Source organism: Egretta garzetta, unplaced genomic scaffold, assembly GCF_000687185.1.
Source record: "Egretta garzetta isolate BGI_Z169 unplaced genomic scaffold, ASM68718v1 scaffold292, whole genome shotgun sequence".
NCBI lineage: Eukaryota > Metazoa > Chordata > Aves > Pelecaniformes > Ardeidae > Egretta > Egretta garzetta.
This window is the reverse complement of record NW_009258789.1, coordinates 1,064,330-1,079,056: the sequence shown is the minus strand read 5'-3', so window position 1 is coordinate 1,079,056 and position 14,727 is coordinate 1,064,330. Positions and strand designations below refer to the sequence as shown.

The window sequence follows — 14,727 nt, the reverse complement described above, 5'->3', positions numbered from 1 at the left end:
ATTCCTTTGTTTAGATCAGCCTCGGTTCCTTGGGATCCGTGGAAATGCGTGGCACTGTGAAGGGGGTCTGTTGCTCGGTCTGCAGACGACTTTGCTGTAATTACTGCTGAGCATTCGTCATTTCATTCTGACAAATTCCTCCCTTTCTGTTAATCTGGGTCGAATGCTTTCATTAAGATGAAGACTTTGGCAGGTGATCACTCGGCAGTACATGCTTTTCCCCTCCAACTATAACTTTTATTATCTCATTTTCCTGTAGGTGGATTGGAATGCTTGCTCTTTACACAGTTCATAAGGGGCGGTTTAACTGCCCTGGGGGAGGATTGCTGCACAGCTACTTGCTTGTCCTCCTCATTCTCCTGGCTTCTGTAATATGTGCATTATCTGCTCTTGTATATATCAGTATGCAAGGTAAATAGTTAATATTTTATATTTAATATTTATCTCATAGGATTGTAATATATACGGGTTTTTTAATCTGGAGCTGACATTAAAAAAAAAAAGCAAAAAATTCACATGCTTTAATGGTAGTCAAACTTGAGAAACTCTCTGTCAGCATTAATATATTTGCTTTAATGGTATTACCTCTGTTAGTTAGGAATCTAAAATAATAAATGGCACAATAGCTTAGTGCAGCTAATGTTCATACATTCATAGAATCACTTTGGTTGGGAAAGACCTTTCTGTGAAGAAATTTTTCCTAATATCTAGCCTAAACCTGCCCTGGTGCAACTTCAAACCATTCCCCCTCGTCCTATCGTCTGTTACCAGGGAGAAGAGGCCGACCCCCACCCCACTACACCCTCCTGTCAGGCAGTTGTAGAGGGTGATCAGGTCTCCCCTCAGCCTCCTCTTCTCCAGACTAAATGACCCCAGTTCCCTCAGCTGCTCCTCGTTAAGACTTGTGCTCCAGACCCCTCACCAGCTTGGTTGCTCTCCTCTGGACGTGTTCCAGCAATGCAACATCTTTCTTGTAGTGAGGAGCCCAAAACTGAACACAGTGTTCAAGGTGCAGCCTCACCAGCACCGGGTACAGGGCAATGATGATATGTTCATTGCCACCAGAGCATCTTGAAAACTTCCTCTACGTTCACCATCAATACATGACCTCAAATGGAACACCACGCAACCTCTCAGCCAGGAATTTAGGGGAATTTATCCAAAATCAATTTCTCATCTGAAGTATTGTGTTAGCTTTGCCTTGCATAGGCAGATTTAGTCATACCTTATGAAAGCTATTTAGGTGCAGTGGGCTGCTTGGGGGGAGAAAACATAGCAACATAATCCATATAAATGTTCTAGTAAACTAACACAATGAGCACTGTTAATTAGAACAGCACTTGCAGCTTGAAGTGAATGGCTGAACAGAAGTAAGCAATGCAGCTTCTCATCATTTGTAGAAATGCTTCATTTAGGGTGAAAACATGCTAGGAAAGCTTTTTTCCTGGTGAGGCACCTCATTATCAAAGTAATGCTAGGAAGATTAATTTGAAATACATGTATGGTCTCTGGAGTAATAAGTGAGACCCCACAATTTCTAATATATTGGTTCTCTCAACACACTGTTAATAAAAAGAGCGTTTAAATTATTTAAGTGGAAAGAATCATAAAGCTTGCATGAAGAGAAGGTATGACAGAGCGGAGATGTGGATGGCAGTCCCGGCCTTGAATCTAACCACTGGTTTTCCTACAGTTTCCAGAGGAGCGAAAGGAAGGCTAGCCAAGTTATGCTATTTATATTTATATCAAAGTTGAGGAGGTGAGAGATGTAACTGTAAATAGAGAGAAAAGAGCCTTGTTTGCTATAAAAGTACAGCTACAAGGCCATTATAACTAAGAATTGGAAGAATTCTGAAGCTGAATTTCCAAGCAAATTAATGATGAGATGTCTTGGACTGTGGTTATGATGCATGGATTTGGGATCAATGGTTCTTGCACCACCCCTTGCACTGTACTGATCTGGTGTTAGTGATGCCAGTGGTGAACTTGACTGGAGAGCTCATGCACTGGGTTGTGGTGCTGGTAAAGGAAATAAGTTGTTTTCAGAAACCACAGTTCCATCTGATTGTGTCTGTGTAAGCAACCATGCTGCTGTAGTACAGGCTACAACCTGGGAATGGGAAAAAATGACCACTGGATCAAGGACTTTTTTAAATAGCTTTGCCGCTGGATGTGAACCACAGCTTTACAACAGGAAAATAGTTTCCAAAGTTGGTTTTGTTCTGCAGTGTTTTAAGCCTTTACAAATTATCTTGCCTACACTCGAGTACGCACACCCCACTGCTTCGTTACTGTGTGATCAACAAACTGGTTTAAGGAGCTGAGCTGGACAAAAATTACTCCCTTTTTTATTGCCTGAGAGTGCTAAAAGGAGGAGGTTATTAGTAACCTAACAATACATAAAATAGTCTAAGAAGTATTTGTCCTGGTAATGGTCCTGCTTTTGTTCTCCTAAATAAAAATATGAATTTACTATTTAGCAAATCAGTATACAGAACTTCATTGTAGCCCAGCAATATAGCGTCTAAAAATGAAATATTCCAGCCAACTAAAAGCTAAATAGAATAATAATAAAAGCAGGCACCGTAGTCATAAGGAACTGTAGGTGTGCCAGCGCTCCAGTATGCCCTTTTGGCACAGCAGTACTGCCTCAAGTTCACTGCAGAACTGCCTCTGACTGGAGAGTGATTTTGGATTTTGGTAGGTAGAATCTAAGAATCACAGCTATAAACCCATGGTTTTTCTTTTCTCAGATTCAGTGACAGCATGCTATTAGTATGAGAATACTTTATAGTTTCAGTTAAGTTTCTTAGTTTCTGTAAAGCCCAGAAAGTTCATATATCTGGGTAGGATTTTATGTACTTAAGATGCATTCATAAATACTTCTTGTTTTAAATTCTCCCTGTAATTTCAGGAACAATTTCTAATCCAGGCCCAAGAAAATCGCTTCCCAAGCTACTTTATACTCGCCTACTTCTCTTTTTGCCTGAATTCATCTGGGCTGTTGTAGGAGCTGTATGGGTGTCAGACAGCAGTGTGCACTGTGAGAAGACTGTGATAAATGCCATCATTGGGACAGTTATTGCAAGGTAAATGTGCCTTCCCCAAAATCTAAGCTTGATAGTGTACGCGAAATGGAAAATACTGCTTACACAGGGTTTATATGTGTTTATTGAAGGCTTTTCCAGCAGTTGGAGACTTTGATATTTCTTATAAATTATTGTGGTTTCTCATAGAAGGGTTTTCATTGTGAAAGGAGAAGAATTTTTAAGTCTAGACAGCTAGAATGAGTTGGTATTCATCCCTAAACAAGCTGAAACTACTTGCCTTGAGAAAGCATGTGCTAGAGTGAAGGAAAGGAGGTGGAGATTGGAAGGGGTAAGAGGGATAGATGGGAATGTGGAAAACTGGATAAATGTGTAAGTAGATCACTTAACTGGTAGTGAAAAACAGAGCCTTCACACCTCTGGGTTGCTATTTGAAAAGCACAGGGCTGCGATTTTGAGTTTGATGCCCTTCGTGAAATGAGCTGACAGCCTTGTTCTTGTGCCTGGTGGATTGAAAGCCCGATGACAAAACGTGGACCTTTAAGACAGTAACAGATGGTGTTCAATACAGTGTTTCATACCTAACTTTGATTTGTCTGTCAAGATCTATAGTTGTGTGTTCTTGCATACTTGTCAGAAGTATCTGGCTTCGCAGTCTTTTTATCCCACTTCCTTCTGTTTTGCAGCTGGGTTATCATCATCTTTACCATCGTTGGAGTTGTTATCGTCTTTGATCCGCTTGGGGGCAAAAAGACATTTTACCTCACCGATAGTATAAATCGGAACCTGGAAAGCAGTCAGTCAGGGCAGTTGCTATATAATGTGAAGAACACTGCCACCAGAGTCTGGGAAAAGAGAATCAGGTTACTGTGTTGTTGTATTGTGCAAGATGATGACCATCGAGTGGCTTTTACAAGCATCGCAGAGCTTTTCCGCACCTACTTTTCAGTAAGATGGGAAGCTTTTTTATGTTCTGTTTTGACTAACTCTGAATTTTGAGACATTGCAACACGCACGTACCTTTGTTCAGCCAGAGGTCCCAGCTACCCTGTGCCTTGAAATCAGGTTTTGAATACGCCAATTTCAAAATTAAAGGTGACTCTCATATAAGACATACAACACTGATTTTTCCCTCCCTTTAACAGAGGTTTCTTTCCCTTCACAAGTGAGAAGGGCTGTGGGAAAACAGTATTCTTTCTCCTTAGGTGAGTGTCTAGTCAGGAGAACAAGGGTGAATTTCTTTTCCTCAAGGTGTGAAGATCGAGGCATTTTTCCTACTGACGATAAGTAAGGAGTCATACCCATAGCAAAGAATTGGACTACTTTCTGACTATTAAAAATGAGCCCCACAGTGTGTTAAGGCAGTCTGCCCATTCTGAGCCACTTCCGAGGATGTACCAGACTGGAGTGCCCACATGCAGGAAGTTACTTTTTGGAAACAGAGAGCATCTGCCAAATCGGAGTCTGCATAGTGTTTACTTAACTCAAATTTATGTCACCTACTGCTCGGGCAGTCGTAGTTCAATGTTGACTTTGAAATCTGTTCATGATTTCAAGACTACTCATTCTTGTTTATTAAGCGGTGCTTGGGCATGCTGATTTATAGCTACACCCTACTCAGTGGTTTATAGAGCAAAGGGAGTAAGTCATATGGAGAGATGACTGCCCCAGACAGCTGAATAAAAACCCTTCAGCCTTCTCCTGTGTAACATTATTCTTAGATGGTCTCGGTATAGAGGACTTTTCACATGGAGCTTTTCACGTAGTGGTGTCAAACAGTGATCAATAATGTCTGGATCATTATTTGCTATATGGCTGAGCAGGTCCTCTGTTGGGTATTTTGTTAAGTGATGAAATTCGTGTGTAGAATTGTCATCAGTCTTATCGAAGAAAACGTTCGATATGTACAAAAGGGGTGGGAGGTTAGACGCTGCCATGACCTGGTTCTCCAACGCACATTGTCTCCGAGTGAAATGTATTTATGTAACCTGAAATAACACCAATTCCATGTGCGTTTTCTTATGAGTTTTGCCACGTTGAGGTGTGGGATGGTTTTAAGTGCTCTTTCATTTCTTCATACAGGACACTGATCTGGTGCCAAGTGACATAGCAGCTGGTTTGATTCTGCTCCATCAAGAGCAAGATAAAATGGAAAGTTGCCCAAAAGAGCCTGAAGAAGTCCTGTGTCATTCTCCATCAACTCTTGTGGTAAGATAGTGTTTTTGCAGCCTCTGGTGCAATCTAATTGAAAAGCAATTCTTTGTGCAAGTTTTTTTGTTTGTGTTCTTTTAACAAAATTAAACACTACTATAAAAATTCACCACAATTTAAATTATTAATAAAAGCAGTGAAAATATGTTGATGAATTTGCAGTCAAAACATTTGTCTGCTTTTGCATAAGTAGAACTTAGATATGAATGGGGAATTAAGTGCAAAGAGGAACCATTTAGGATGTTTGATCGTTGTTGAAGAGCTGGGAAAGAAAGGGAACAGAGAGAAAAATTTACTATCTGCATAGAACTGAAAAGCTAGTCTTTAAGTGTTGTGGTCTGTTTAAACTGTGTCTGCTGCAAATATCCAGACAAGAAGCAAAAATAGCATCTTTTAAATGCTTGCAGATGATGGGTTACAGTTTGTTAATTGATTTTTGCTAGTCTTCTATGGTAAAGTGCCTTTGTAAATTATTTGAACTTCTTTTGGTCTGTGTTTCATAGTAGTATATAATTCTGCTTCAACCAGTGCATTTCTATCAAATCCCTTTCGAATCCAGCCAATATGATGGGGTCGTGCTTTAAAAGCCCTTACCAGAGAGCTCTGCTACAGGCTCTTCAGCCGTTCCTTTGACATCCTTAAGTAACATGTTTGGAGTGAATGTTGGTTTCAGTATTGAGCTTATCAGTGTATAAGTATTGGAAGAGACTAAGTTATTGAGAGCTTTTCAAGACTCTTGAGCTGTGCAGCTATACAAACAAACACAGACTTTTTCCTGGAATATGAGTGGCTATTTTTAGTTCCTCTTAGACCTTGAGGTGTTCCTTTTGCATAGTGAGTATTTCATCATGCCTTGATTTTTCACTAGTCTTGTGTTCAGGTTTTATTCTGGGGCTGCCTAACACACCTATCTTGCTCTCTCTCCTTCCTTTTCTTTCCCCATGTCCTTTCAGACCGATGATTTGGATGTCGAGCTGGAGAATGCTGCTCACTATATGCTGTTTGCTGCAGCTGCTTATGGCTGGCCCTACTACATATACACCAACCCGTTTACTGCACTTTGTAAGCTCAGTGGTGACTGGTAGGTTCAATCAAGAGCTTAAAACCACATAGCTTCCTCCTATTTAACTGGCATTAGCAGAAATAAAATAGTTTCAATGGCAGTATTTTTGTTACATTAAATTATATCGCTCTTGGGAGTACATGAACTTGACTGGAAGAGTTATCTTTCACAGATTGAAATATGAAAGTAGAAACAAAATTCCAACATCTTTCCACTCTCAGAAACAGAATAGCTTTTTTTTTTGAAGAAAAGCTTGTGATTGAGAAAAACAAAACTCATTTAGCAAAATGACAAAGGAAGAATTGGAATTAAACCAAACACATTTTAAAATGAGGCTTTTTAGAGCTACCTTTTGGGCACGTATGTATATATAGAAATAAAAGCGTAGCAACAGTTTTCTCTGCCTTAAAGGAATTAGCAGAAGTTACCTGTCCCTCCAGGCTCCATTTTACTCTCTTTGCCCACTTTACTCAAAAAAATGCTTATAGTCTGTATTGAAGTATGCATAATGGTGTGTGGGATTCCTGTATATTTAAGTGACCACTGCTGTTTGTGACTGTAGCCATGATTTTCTTAATTAGTAACATGAAATTATTTAACCCACTGAAATATAAACGACTTGGAAAAAAATTGCATAATACAATAGGTAAAACATGAGATAAGCCTGCTGTACAGAATTTGTTTTGAATTTCCTTTTTGCTTGTTTGTATTTTCTGTCATTGGCCTGTAGTTGTAAGAATTCTTTTCTAACTGAATTGTTTGGTCTGCTGATGGTCCTGTAGCAATGGTGTATTTGCCAGTCCTTGATTGTGCGCAGAGGCAGCATCTCATATCAAACTACTGGTAGTATTGGGGAAAAGAAAAATTAAATTAAAAAAAAAAAAAGAGCATTTGATTCCTGGCAGAAATCCTTCTGCAAATGTAACTGAGTTTGATTCCTTGAAAGGAAATCTAAAAAATTTGAACATGAAAGTTTTTCTCTTCTGTGTTTGTTAGTTGCGGAAATAGACCAACAGATTCTGATATAACTGGCAGTGATCGTCATAACTTTCACTTTGGATCCATCCTAAAAATAACAGGACTGCAGTACAGAGACTTCATTCATATCAGTTTTCATAACAAGGTAAACAATCTGGAGAGGCATTCAGCAAAAAAATTTAGTGATTAATTCAGTGAAAGCAAGGGGTGAAGTTTCTACTTTGCCTGCAGCATTTATAACGTGCAAGATGCAAAGCCAAATGACAACATTCAGTTCTGATTTTTTTTCTAATCTAAAGGAACAGCCACAAAACCATTGACATAAATCTGTCTCAGTATTGCAAAAAAGGCAATTATAGTAACTTGATAAGAAACTAATTCAGCCTCTTTCCATAATACAATAGAGAGCTCAGTAAGAGAGCTTTCAGAAGCTGAGAACAAATGCTTACTCTTATAAAAAGTCGATGTCTGTCCTGATTACATTTTTCCCTTCCAGATCTATGAGATCCCATTTTTTGTTGCTTTGGATCACAAAAAAGAAGCTATTGTGGTTGCCGTGAGAGGAACCTTGTCTTTTGAGGTATCATCCGTCTCATATAAATAATTAGCTGTATAGAAATGGGTGAACTCCTAGTACCTAGAGGAGACTGTGTTACGCTGGCACGTGTGAAAATAACTCACTCGCAGGTATGAGTCTTCCAGGCTTAAGTTGTAAGCCCTCCTGTCCTGGGATGGGGATATCCCCTGTGCCACTGGAAGAGAGTGTGGAGGGCGGGCAGTGCTAATTCCTTTTCTCTGTAAGTGGAGGTGCATTTGTAATGTGTGTGTTTGCGGCTTGGAAATTGTTGCTGAAATCAGAATTATGATTGCTCTCTCTGTTTGCGTGGGTGGTGGTTTGTGGTGGGTTGTGTTTTGTTGCTTACACACTTGGAAGTCAGCTCGTTGACGTCCCTGTGACAAAGCTGAGTAGCAGAGCATGACCCATGAGCCAGGAAGCCCTGCAGAGAGGTCTGACAACAGCTGTCTTCTTTACAGGACATTCTCACCGATCTGTCAGCAGATTGTGAAGACTTGACACTGGAGGATATTCTAGAGAATGGCTTTGTGCATAAGGTGTGTGCAGGCTGTAGCTGTTTATAAATCCTCTCAGCGGTAGGAAAACTATAAACACCCGGGATCCTTTAGTTCGACAGAAGAGTATTCTCCTTGTGAGATGGATTGACAAATTATTTCGGTGTGTGACTTGCTTGTTGCATCAAATACTGCCTCTGGATCTGCAAGGTAGAATTTGTAATCCTCTTCTCAGACTTTTATGTCCTTACTAAATATTATAAAAACGTTTTAACCATTATGTACTAGACCACTTGGTTCTAACTAGACTCTGTCAGGAGCATGTTAAAAGAAAAGATCAGCTTTGCAAAAAGGAAGTTGTTCTGTGATGGTGTTGTGTTTAAAGTATATGTGTCACACTTCAGATGAGATACTCCCTTCTCTTCTAACTTTAAATGGTGTTTTGTAGGGAATAACTCAAGCTGCAAATTACATCTATCAAAAGCTGATAAATGATGGAATTTTAAACCAGGCTTTCACAATTGCTCCAGTAAGTTACCTTCCAAATAATTTGGTTTGCCAGAAAAACTGCACAAAGCTTTTTCTGTGTCTGTCTGTTTCAGTCTTCTCTTTCTGACCATAGGAATACAAACTTGTGATAGTTGGTCACAGTTTGGGTGGTGGAACAGCTTCTTACGCCTTTTCTCCTCCGGGAGGACTTTTAAGGTAAATATGAGACTTCTGTTATTTGGTTTTGTGCCTAAGATGTAAAAATCTTCAAGGTAGTTTACAAATACATTAGGTGGTAACCCTGGGCTTGACTGTGCTAGGAGCTTGTTTATACATTCTCCCCTAGAATTAGATTTGCTCCATCTCAAGTTACAGTCGAGTTCTTGGGGGAATGTTACAGAATGAAATATATGTAGTGAATTCTGTCAGATAGCATAATTAGATTTTAAAATAAATGTTTCAGAAGTAAAATGCTCACCCGACTAGTCTAGCTTGGCCTGTTTGACATTTACACATACCGTTATAATCAGCATTGAAATTAATTTTCTCATCTGTAGCAAGTAGGTCTGAAACCCTACTGAAGAGCTGACTGCAAGTGCTGCTGCTGTGGCCACATATTTGTATTTTTATTGAATGATAATGATCATCATAAAACTCAAGTGTGCCTGTCTCTTTGGTGTATCTAAAGGGCGTCTGTCTGTTTCTTTCTTAAGCAAATCACTTGCAGATTACACTAAGCACTTCATTGTTTCCATCATTGTTGGAAAGGACCTTGTTGCAAGGTGAGCTGGAATATTTTTAAATTGTTCTTTCAGGGATGTGTTAGATTGCAGAGAACAGGCAGCTTTGCTTTACTTTCTTCTCTGTGTGTTTAAACAGGTTAAGTATGCCCAACATGGAGGATTTAAAGAGGAGAATACTGAGAATTGTGGCAAACTGCAACAGGCCCAAGGTAACTAAACGCGGTTCCTGATTAGAAGTCAGTGGAATTGTTGCTGGGCTAAGCCTCAGCTTTAATGAAGTGACAATTGCTGTGTGTGTTTTGATCTTGATGATGAGAGTTGCAATTGTCTTTTGGAACAAAAATGTTTGGTTTTAATTCAGCAATACTTGTGTTAGTCTCTTACCCTATAAAGCTGTCTTGTTGGAAATTAAGATTCAACAAGACCTAGAAGATACCCGTGCACAACATCCAAGACCTGAAATGATCTGTTTGCTAGTTTTTCTGATGAAGGAAACTATTAAAAAATGAAAGAAAAAAAAATCAAATATCAAAACAAACGAGCTAAAGCCATGAAAAATCAGTAAGACTACTTACTTTAATAACCGTTTAGTATCAGTAAGTAAACAAATTAGTGGTTTTGTTTAGATTTTACCTTCAGAATTCATTTGGAAAGCAAATATTTCTCTGTTACGGTGTTAATTGCTTAGCTCTTCTTTTTACTGTTAATGAGAAACACAGGTTTGAAAGTGCTGGAACAGTGTGGGTCAGGCAAGATCATACTGGCGGTATAAAGGAGTGGCTTAGAGATTCAGACCTGCCCTGTCTGAACATCTGAAGTTAAATCTGCTGTACTTACAAGATTTCCATGTAGTGCCAGGATCAGGAGTCATGTAGAGGGCTGGGTGACATTGTACATACTGAGTAAGATAACAGACAGTTAGAAGTTACAGGTGCAGGAAAACTTAAATCTGCAGAGCTGAATCCACACAGAATAATTCACCTGGAAAGATTGTAATGTTTTCTGTAGCATTACTACTGGCTTGGGCTAGATATCGGTGAAATAGATACTACTTTGGGGAAAATTCGGTAAGGAGATTTTATCACAAAGTTTGGGGAGCGTGTGCATACAGTCATTTTTGATCTCTTAATTGTAGTTCCACATGATGTGCATGCAAGCACACAACTAAAATAAGGTACCTGAAGAGATGCCAAGCCTTAATTCGACTGTTTTTTCTTTCTGAATTCAGTACCAGATTTTGCTGCGTGGGTGTTGGTACGAAGTATTTGGAGGAGATCCAGATAACTTCCCAACTGAGCTGGATGGTAGGAACCAAGATGCCCTCACCCAGCCACTTCTGGCCGAGGAGAGTTTAATGGTTCATCGGTCACCTTCGTACAATGCCCTTGAGGATGAATCACGCTTAAATTCACCGCCTCAGTATCCTCACCTGTATCTTCCTGGAAAGATTATCCATATTGTAGAAGAATCCAGCTCTAGGAGGTGAGTAGAATAATTAATACTTGTTGCCTTGTTTTCCTAAAATCTACTTAAAACTGCCTCTCGCTTTCGAAGTACGTGTTTCCCGCTCTGCTTCTTATCTGCGTCTCCAATACCCATCTTTGGTTATTACGCATTTGCCAGCTTTTCAGTTTTTATTCTGTGCCTCTCTGCTTCTTTCTGTTTCACTTAAAGCCCTGGAAACTGTTTCGCTTTCCCCTTGGGTGCCTTATTCTGCCCATTGCATGTGCTCAAGTGACGATTTTAAACAGCAAGCTCAGCTTTGGCATGCTGCAGTTCCTACCTGAGGCTGCAGATCCTGCACTCTTATCTCCTGGTAGGGGTGAGGTGATAACAAAATACCAAGTTAGTGAGTAGTCACGTGGATACTGGTGGTGAGAAAGGTAAAATACTGCCTGTAATACCGGCCTGGCCAGACTGGAGCGGTCCAGTTGCACCAGTAACCAGCGTGCCCACACAGCCTCTGGTTTCCTGTCCTTTGCTGCTTTTTTGTGGACGCAGGGAACTGAGACAAAGACAACAGAAAAGCTGAAACTGCTGGAAGGGCGAGGATTGTGGTTTTGTTGGGGCAATGTTGTGTTTAGGGGGTTGTGTGTGTTTGTGTTTTGTTGATGTTGGGATTTTTAGATGAAACAACCGGAAAGAGCTGAGAGGTTAGGCAGTGCTGATACCCTCCCTCCTTTCACTCTGAGAGGGAAATCAGAGCATCTGTAATTTGCACAAGACCATCTTACAGAAGAAAAAAAAGGTCTGTACCTTACAGAAGACGGAAAAAAAAGGGCTAGAGAAGAAATTTTACTTGAGCGTCACATTTTTAATGTGTAAGGATTTTAACACTGGTTTTACCAGTCAGATACAGCTGTGACCTAGCAGGTTTTCTCGATGGCTGCTCTTTTACTTTACTTTCTGGAGTTCCTTTCTTTTCCGTCTTTTACTCCACAGCACAGCAGTTAGTTAATCATGACTTTTTTCCTTAATTGCCCTAGCACACAAGAGACTGTTCTGTAAAAGGAAATCTTAAATACATCACATGTGCAGCATTAACTCTGGTGTCCAGTCTCCTACTGGTACCGCTGTGCCTGGTTCCCTAAATCTGACCTTACCCGTGTGACGTGCGGTGCTGCCCCCCCTCACCCCCTTTGCTCAGACTGTACGCCACGTTGCTGTGAGCAGGATTGTGTGAGGGCTGCTTTTGCTGCTCAGGCGCAGTCTAATTTGGCGTAGCTCTGCCTTCAGGGACATCGAGTGTTTCCTGAGGGCAGCACTGGCGCTCCCTGGGAGCCCCTTCCTGCCCTGAGAAGGCCCCAAGGTTGTCTGTTCCAGGCTTGGCACCGGGCACCGCTTCTCAGGGTCTGAGCTGTTTGGGGTTTTGGTTTTTTTTTCAGGTTGTGCTCTTCAGATATTAAATACAATGCAAGATGGTCAAACGAAACAGTCTTCAGCAGCATTTTGATAAGCCCCAAGATGGTAACAGACCACATGCCCGATGTTGTGCTCAAAGCACTGAACAGTTTGTCTCAAGAACACGGATCTTGTCTGTCTTGCCCAGCACGGGAATGTAACACCAGCGTAGCACAACCATAGCGCTAAGAAGAGGTGTGTGGGGTTTGGTTTTTGGTGTTTTTTTTAAATGCAGGGTTCAAGCGTTCCGGACACAGTCATGCCACTGTCATAGGGAAGTGGGTTTCACTTTTCTCACGTTGCATAAAATAAACAAGGGTCCTGACGCCCTTGCCTCTGCAGCGCCCACGAGTACCATTTTGCTGGTTAAAGCACGGATTCTGCATTCATGCTGAAGGTTGAGCTTCTGCAAAATGGACCGGTAGGACAAGATCTAGCCAAGCTGGCGCAGGAGAGCCGAGGCGTCAGCTGACTGCGTGACCAAAGTGAGTGTGTGTGGGGGCAGCGGGGCCTGCGCGTTACAGCAGAGCGCTGTCAGACCTTAAACAAATAATAATAAAAAAAAAGCAGTTCTGCTTCCGAGGCATTTCAGGCCATGGGCTCAGGCCCCCCATCCCCCGACCTTTGCACGGTGACCACGTGCTGCGGTGTGCAAGGGCTGCACCGGCTTCACAGCTGGAGGGGGGGAAGCCGGGGGCTGCCTGGGCCCACTCGTACTGGGCAGCCCTGAGCGATTGCACTGATTTTTTTTCTTACAGCCTGCAGTGGTACCCCCAGGGCAGGGGGAGCGGTGTGGGTAAATGCTGCTTGGAGATACACGTGCAATATTCTTCAATCTACCTGGCTTTTGTATTTGTTGAGCCACATGACTACTTTTATTGATTTTAAACTGAACTAAAACTGCTTTATGAGGAGGAAAAAAAAAAAAACCAAACCACTGTTGCTGCCCTGTCATCATCTTGGTCCCTAGAGCAGCCATCCCAATTCTGCCAAAAAAAAAAAAAATATAACCAGTTGTACTGACTTTAAAAAGTGGATTCTTTGGTTCAACTGTGCAACTATTTTAACTTTTTTTTTTTAAGGCTCAGCAGCATTTCTTGTTAAAAAAAATGATAGAAATAAGTAAAAGTAATATGATGTGATTGAGAATAACTGTGGATGTCCTTGCTGTGATACTTACCATGGAGACAAAATAAAATGTGCTCTACAAGGCGGTCCTGTGGTGTCCAGGTATGCTGGAGGGGGAGGGACGTCGCTGGTTTACAGCTGCTGAAATTGCTGGCAGCTGCAGGGCAAGGGGAAGGCTGCAGCAAGCATGAAGGCCCAGCACCTGTCCCTCCTCAAGCAGGCAGCAGTGGCACAGCTGTGAATTTAAGGGGCTAAAATCTAAGGTGCTTACACACAAAGCCATCATTTTATAAACCGTTACAGTAACAGGTTTAGAGGAAAAATGCTTTTGTTTGCATGCAGTAGAGTGAAACAGGTGCTTCTTCCCCCCCCGCTGTCAGCAGCAGGCGCAAGAACAAATGCTGCTGCTCGCTGAGCACTCGGGCGGCGTGGTACAGGAAGGAGAACACTTGCTCAGAAACTCAAACGTTACCACACACGTGATTCAAGGATTTATTAAGTCATACATGCAAAACATACTGCTAATTGCATTAGCAAAAGATCAATGTAAAAACTTCACAATTTTGCAACTTTTATTTTTCAGTTTTGCTTTAGTGGTTGAAAGGGTGTAGTTCAACATCGTATTCCTGCCAGTTCAGGCTGTACAGAACATGAGCACTAATTTACAGAACCTCACAGACCCAAGTTACCATTACTCAATCTATGCTGCACATGTACACGTAGTGACATAAAGAACTCTTGTCTGCATTAGTAACATTACAGTGGTGAGGACATCTGGCAAATAGTGTGACGTTTGAGAAGGTTCATAGAGAGGTTTAAAATATAAAAATTACTAAAATGTGTAAAGCTGCTTCACATGATTTTTACACCTAGTTAATAGACTAAAAGCTCAGAAAGCAAATGCCTTACGGGGTCAGAAATAACAGAACAATAAGGAGGATATGCTTGAACATTCTACTCAAAAAAAAAAAAAGCAAATTTCTATCTGAAAGGTTTTAAAATACAAGTTATATTGCTCAATAAGAAGAGATTCTACAAGAAAAGCGTTTACTACACAAGAGTTGTGGGAATGACTGGTTCAGAACTGTACCTACAT

The 14,727-nt window shown here is 41.0% G+C and overlaps 1 protein-coding gene across 2 annotated transcripts; it reads left to right on the top strand.

Moving 5' to 3' along the window:
* Positions 1 to 6: 6 nt before the first annotated feature.
* Positions 7 to 14,632, top strand: DAGLB (diacylglycerol lipase beta). 2 transcript variants are annotated; one of them, XM_035889244.1, is made up of 15 exons: positions 7 to 411; positions 2,915 to 3,089; positions 3,734 to 3,995; positions 5,130 to 5,255; positions 6,212 to 6,339; positions 7,318 to 7,444; positions 7,796 to 7,879; positions 8,335 to 8,412; positions 8,819 to 8,899; positions 8,993 to 9,075; positions 9,573 to 9,641; positions 9,739 to 9,811; positions 10,831 to 11,084; positions 12,488 to 12,698; positions 12,846 to 14,632. In XM_035889244.1, exons 1-14 carry the CDS (start codon positions 270 to 272, stop codon positions 12,684 to 12,686), a joined length of 1,881 nt encoding a protein of 626 aa, XP_035745137.1. In that variant the 5' UTR covers positions 7 to 269; the 3' UTR covers positions 12,687 to 12,698; positions 12,846 to 14,632. The 2 variants fall into 2 exon arrangements, with proteins under 2 accessions (XP_035745137.1, XP_035745136.1); XM_035889243.1 differs by having other exon boundaries at positions 12,488 to 14,632.
* The last annotated feature ends 95 nt before the right edge of the window (positions 14,633 to 14,727 follow it).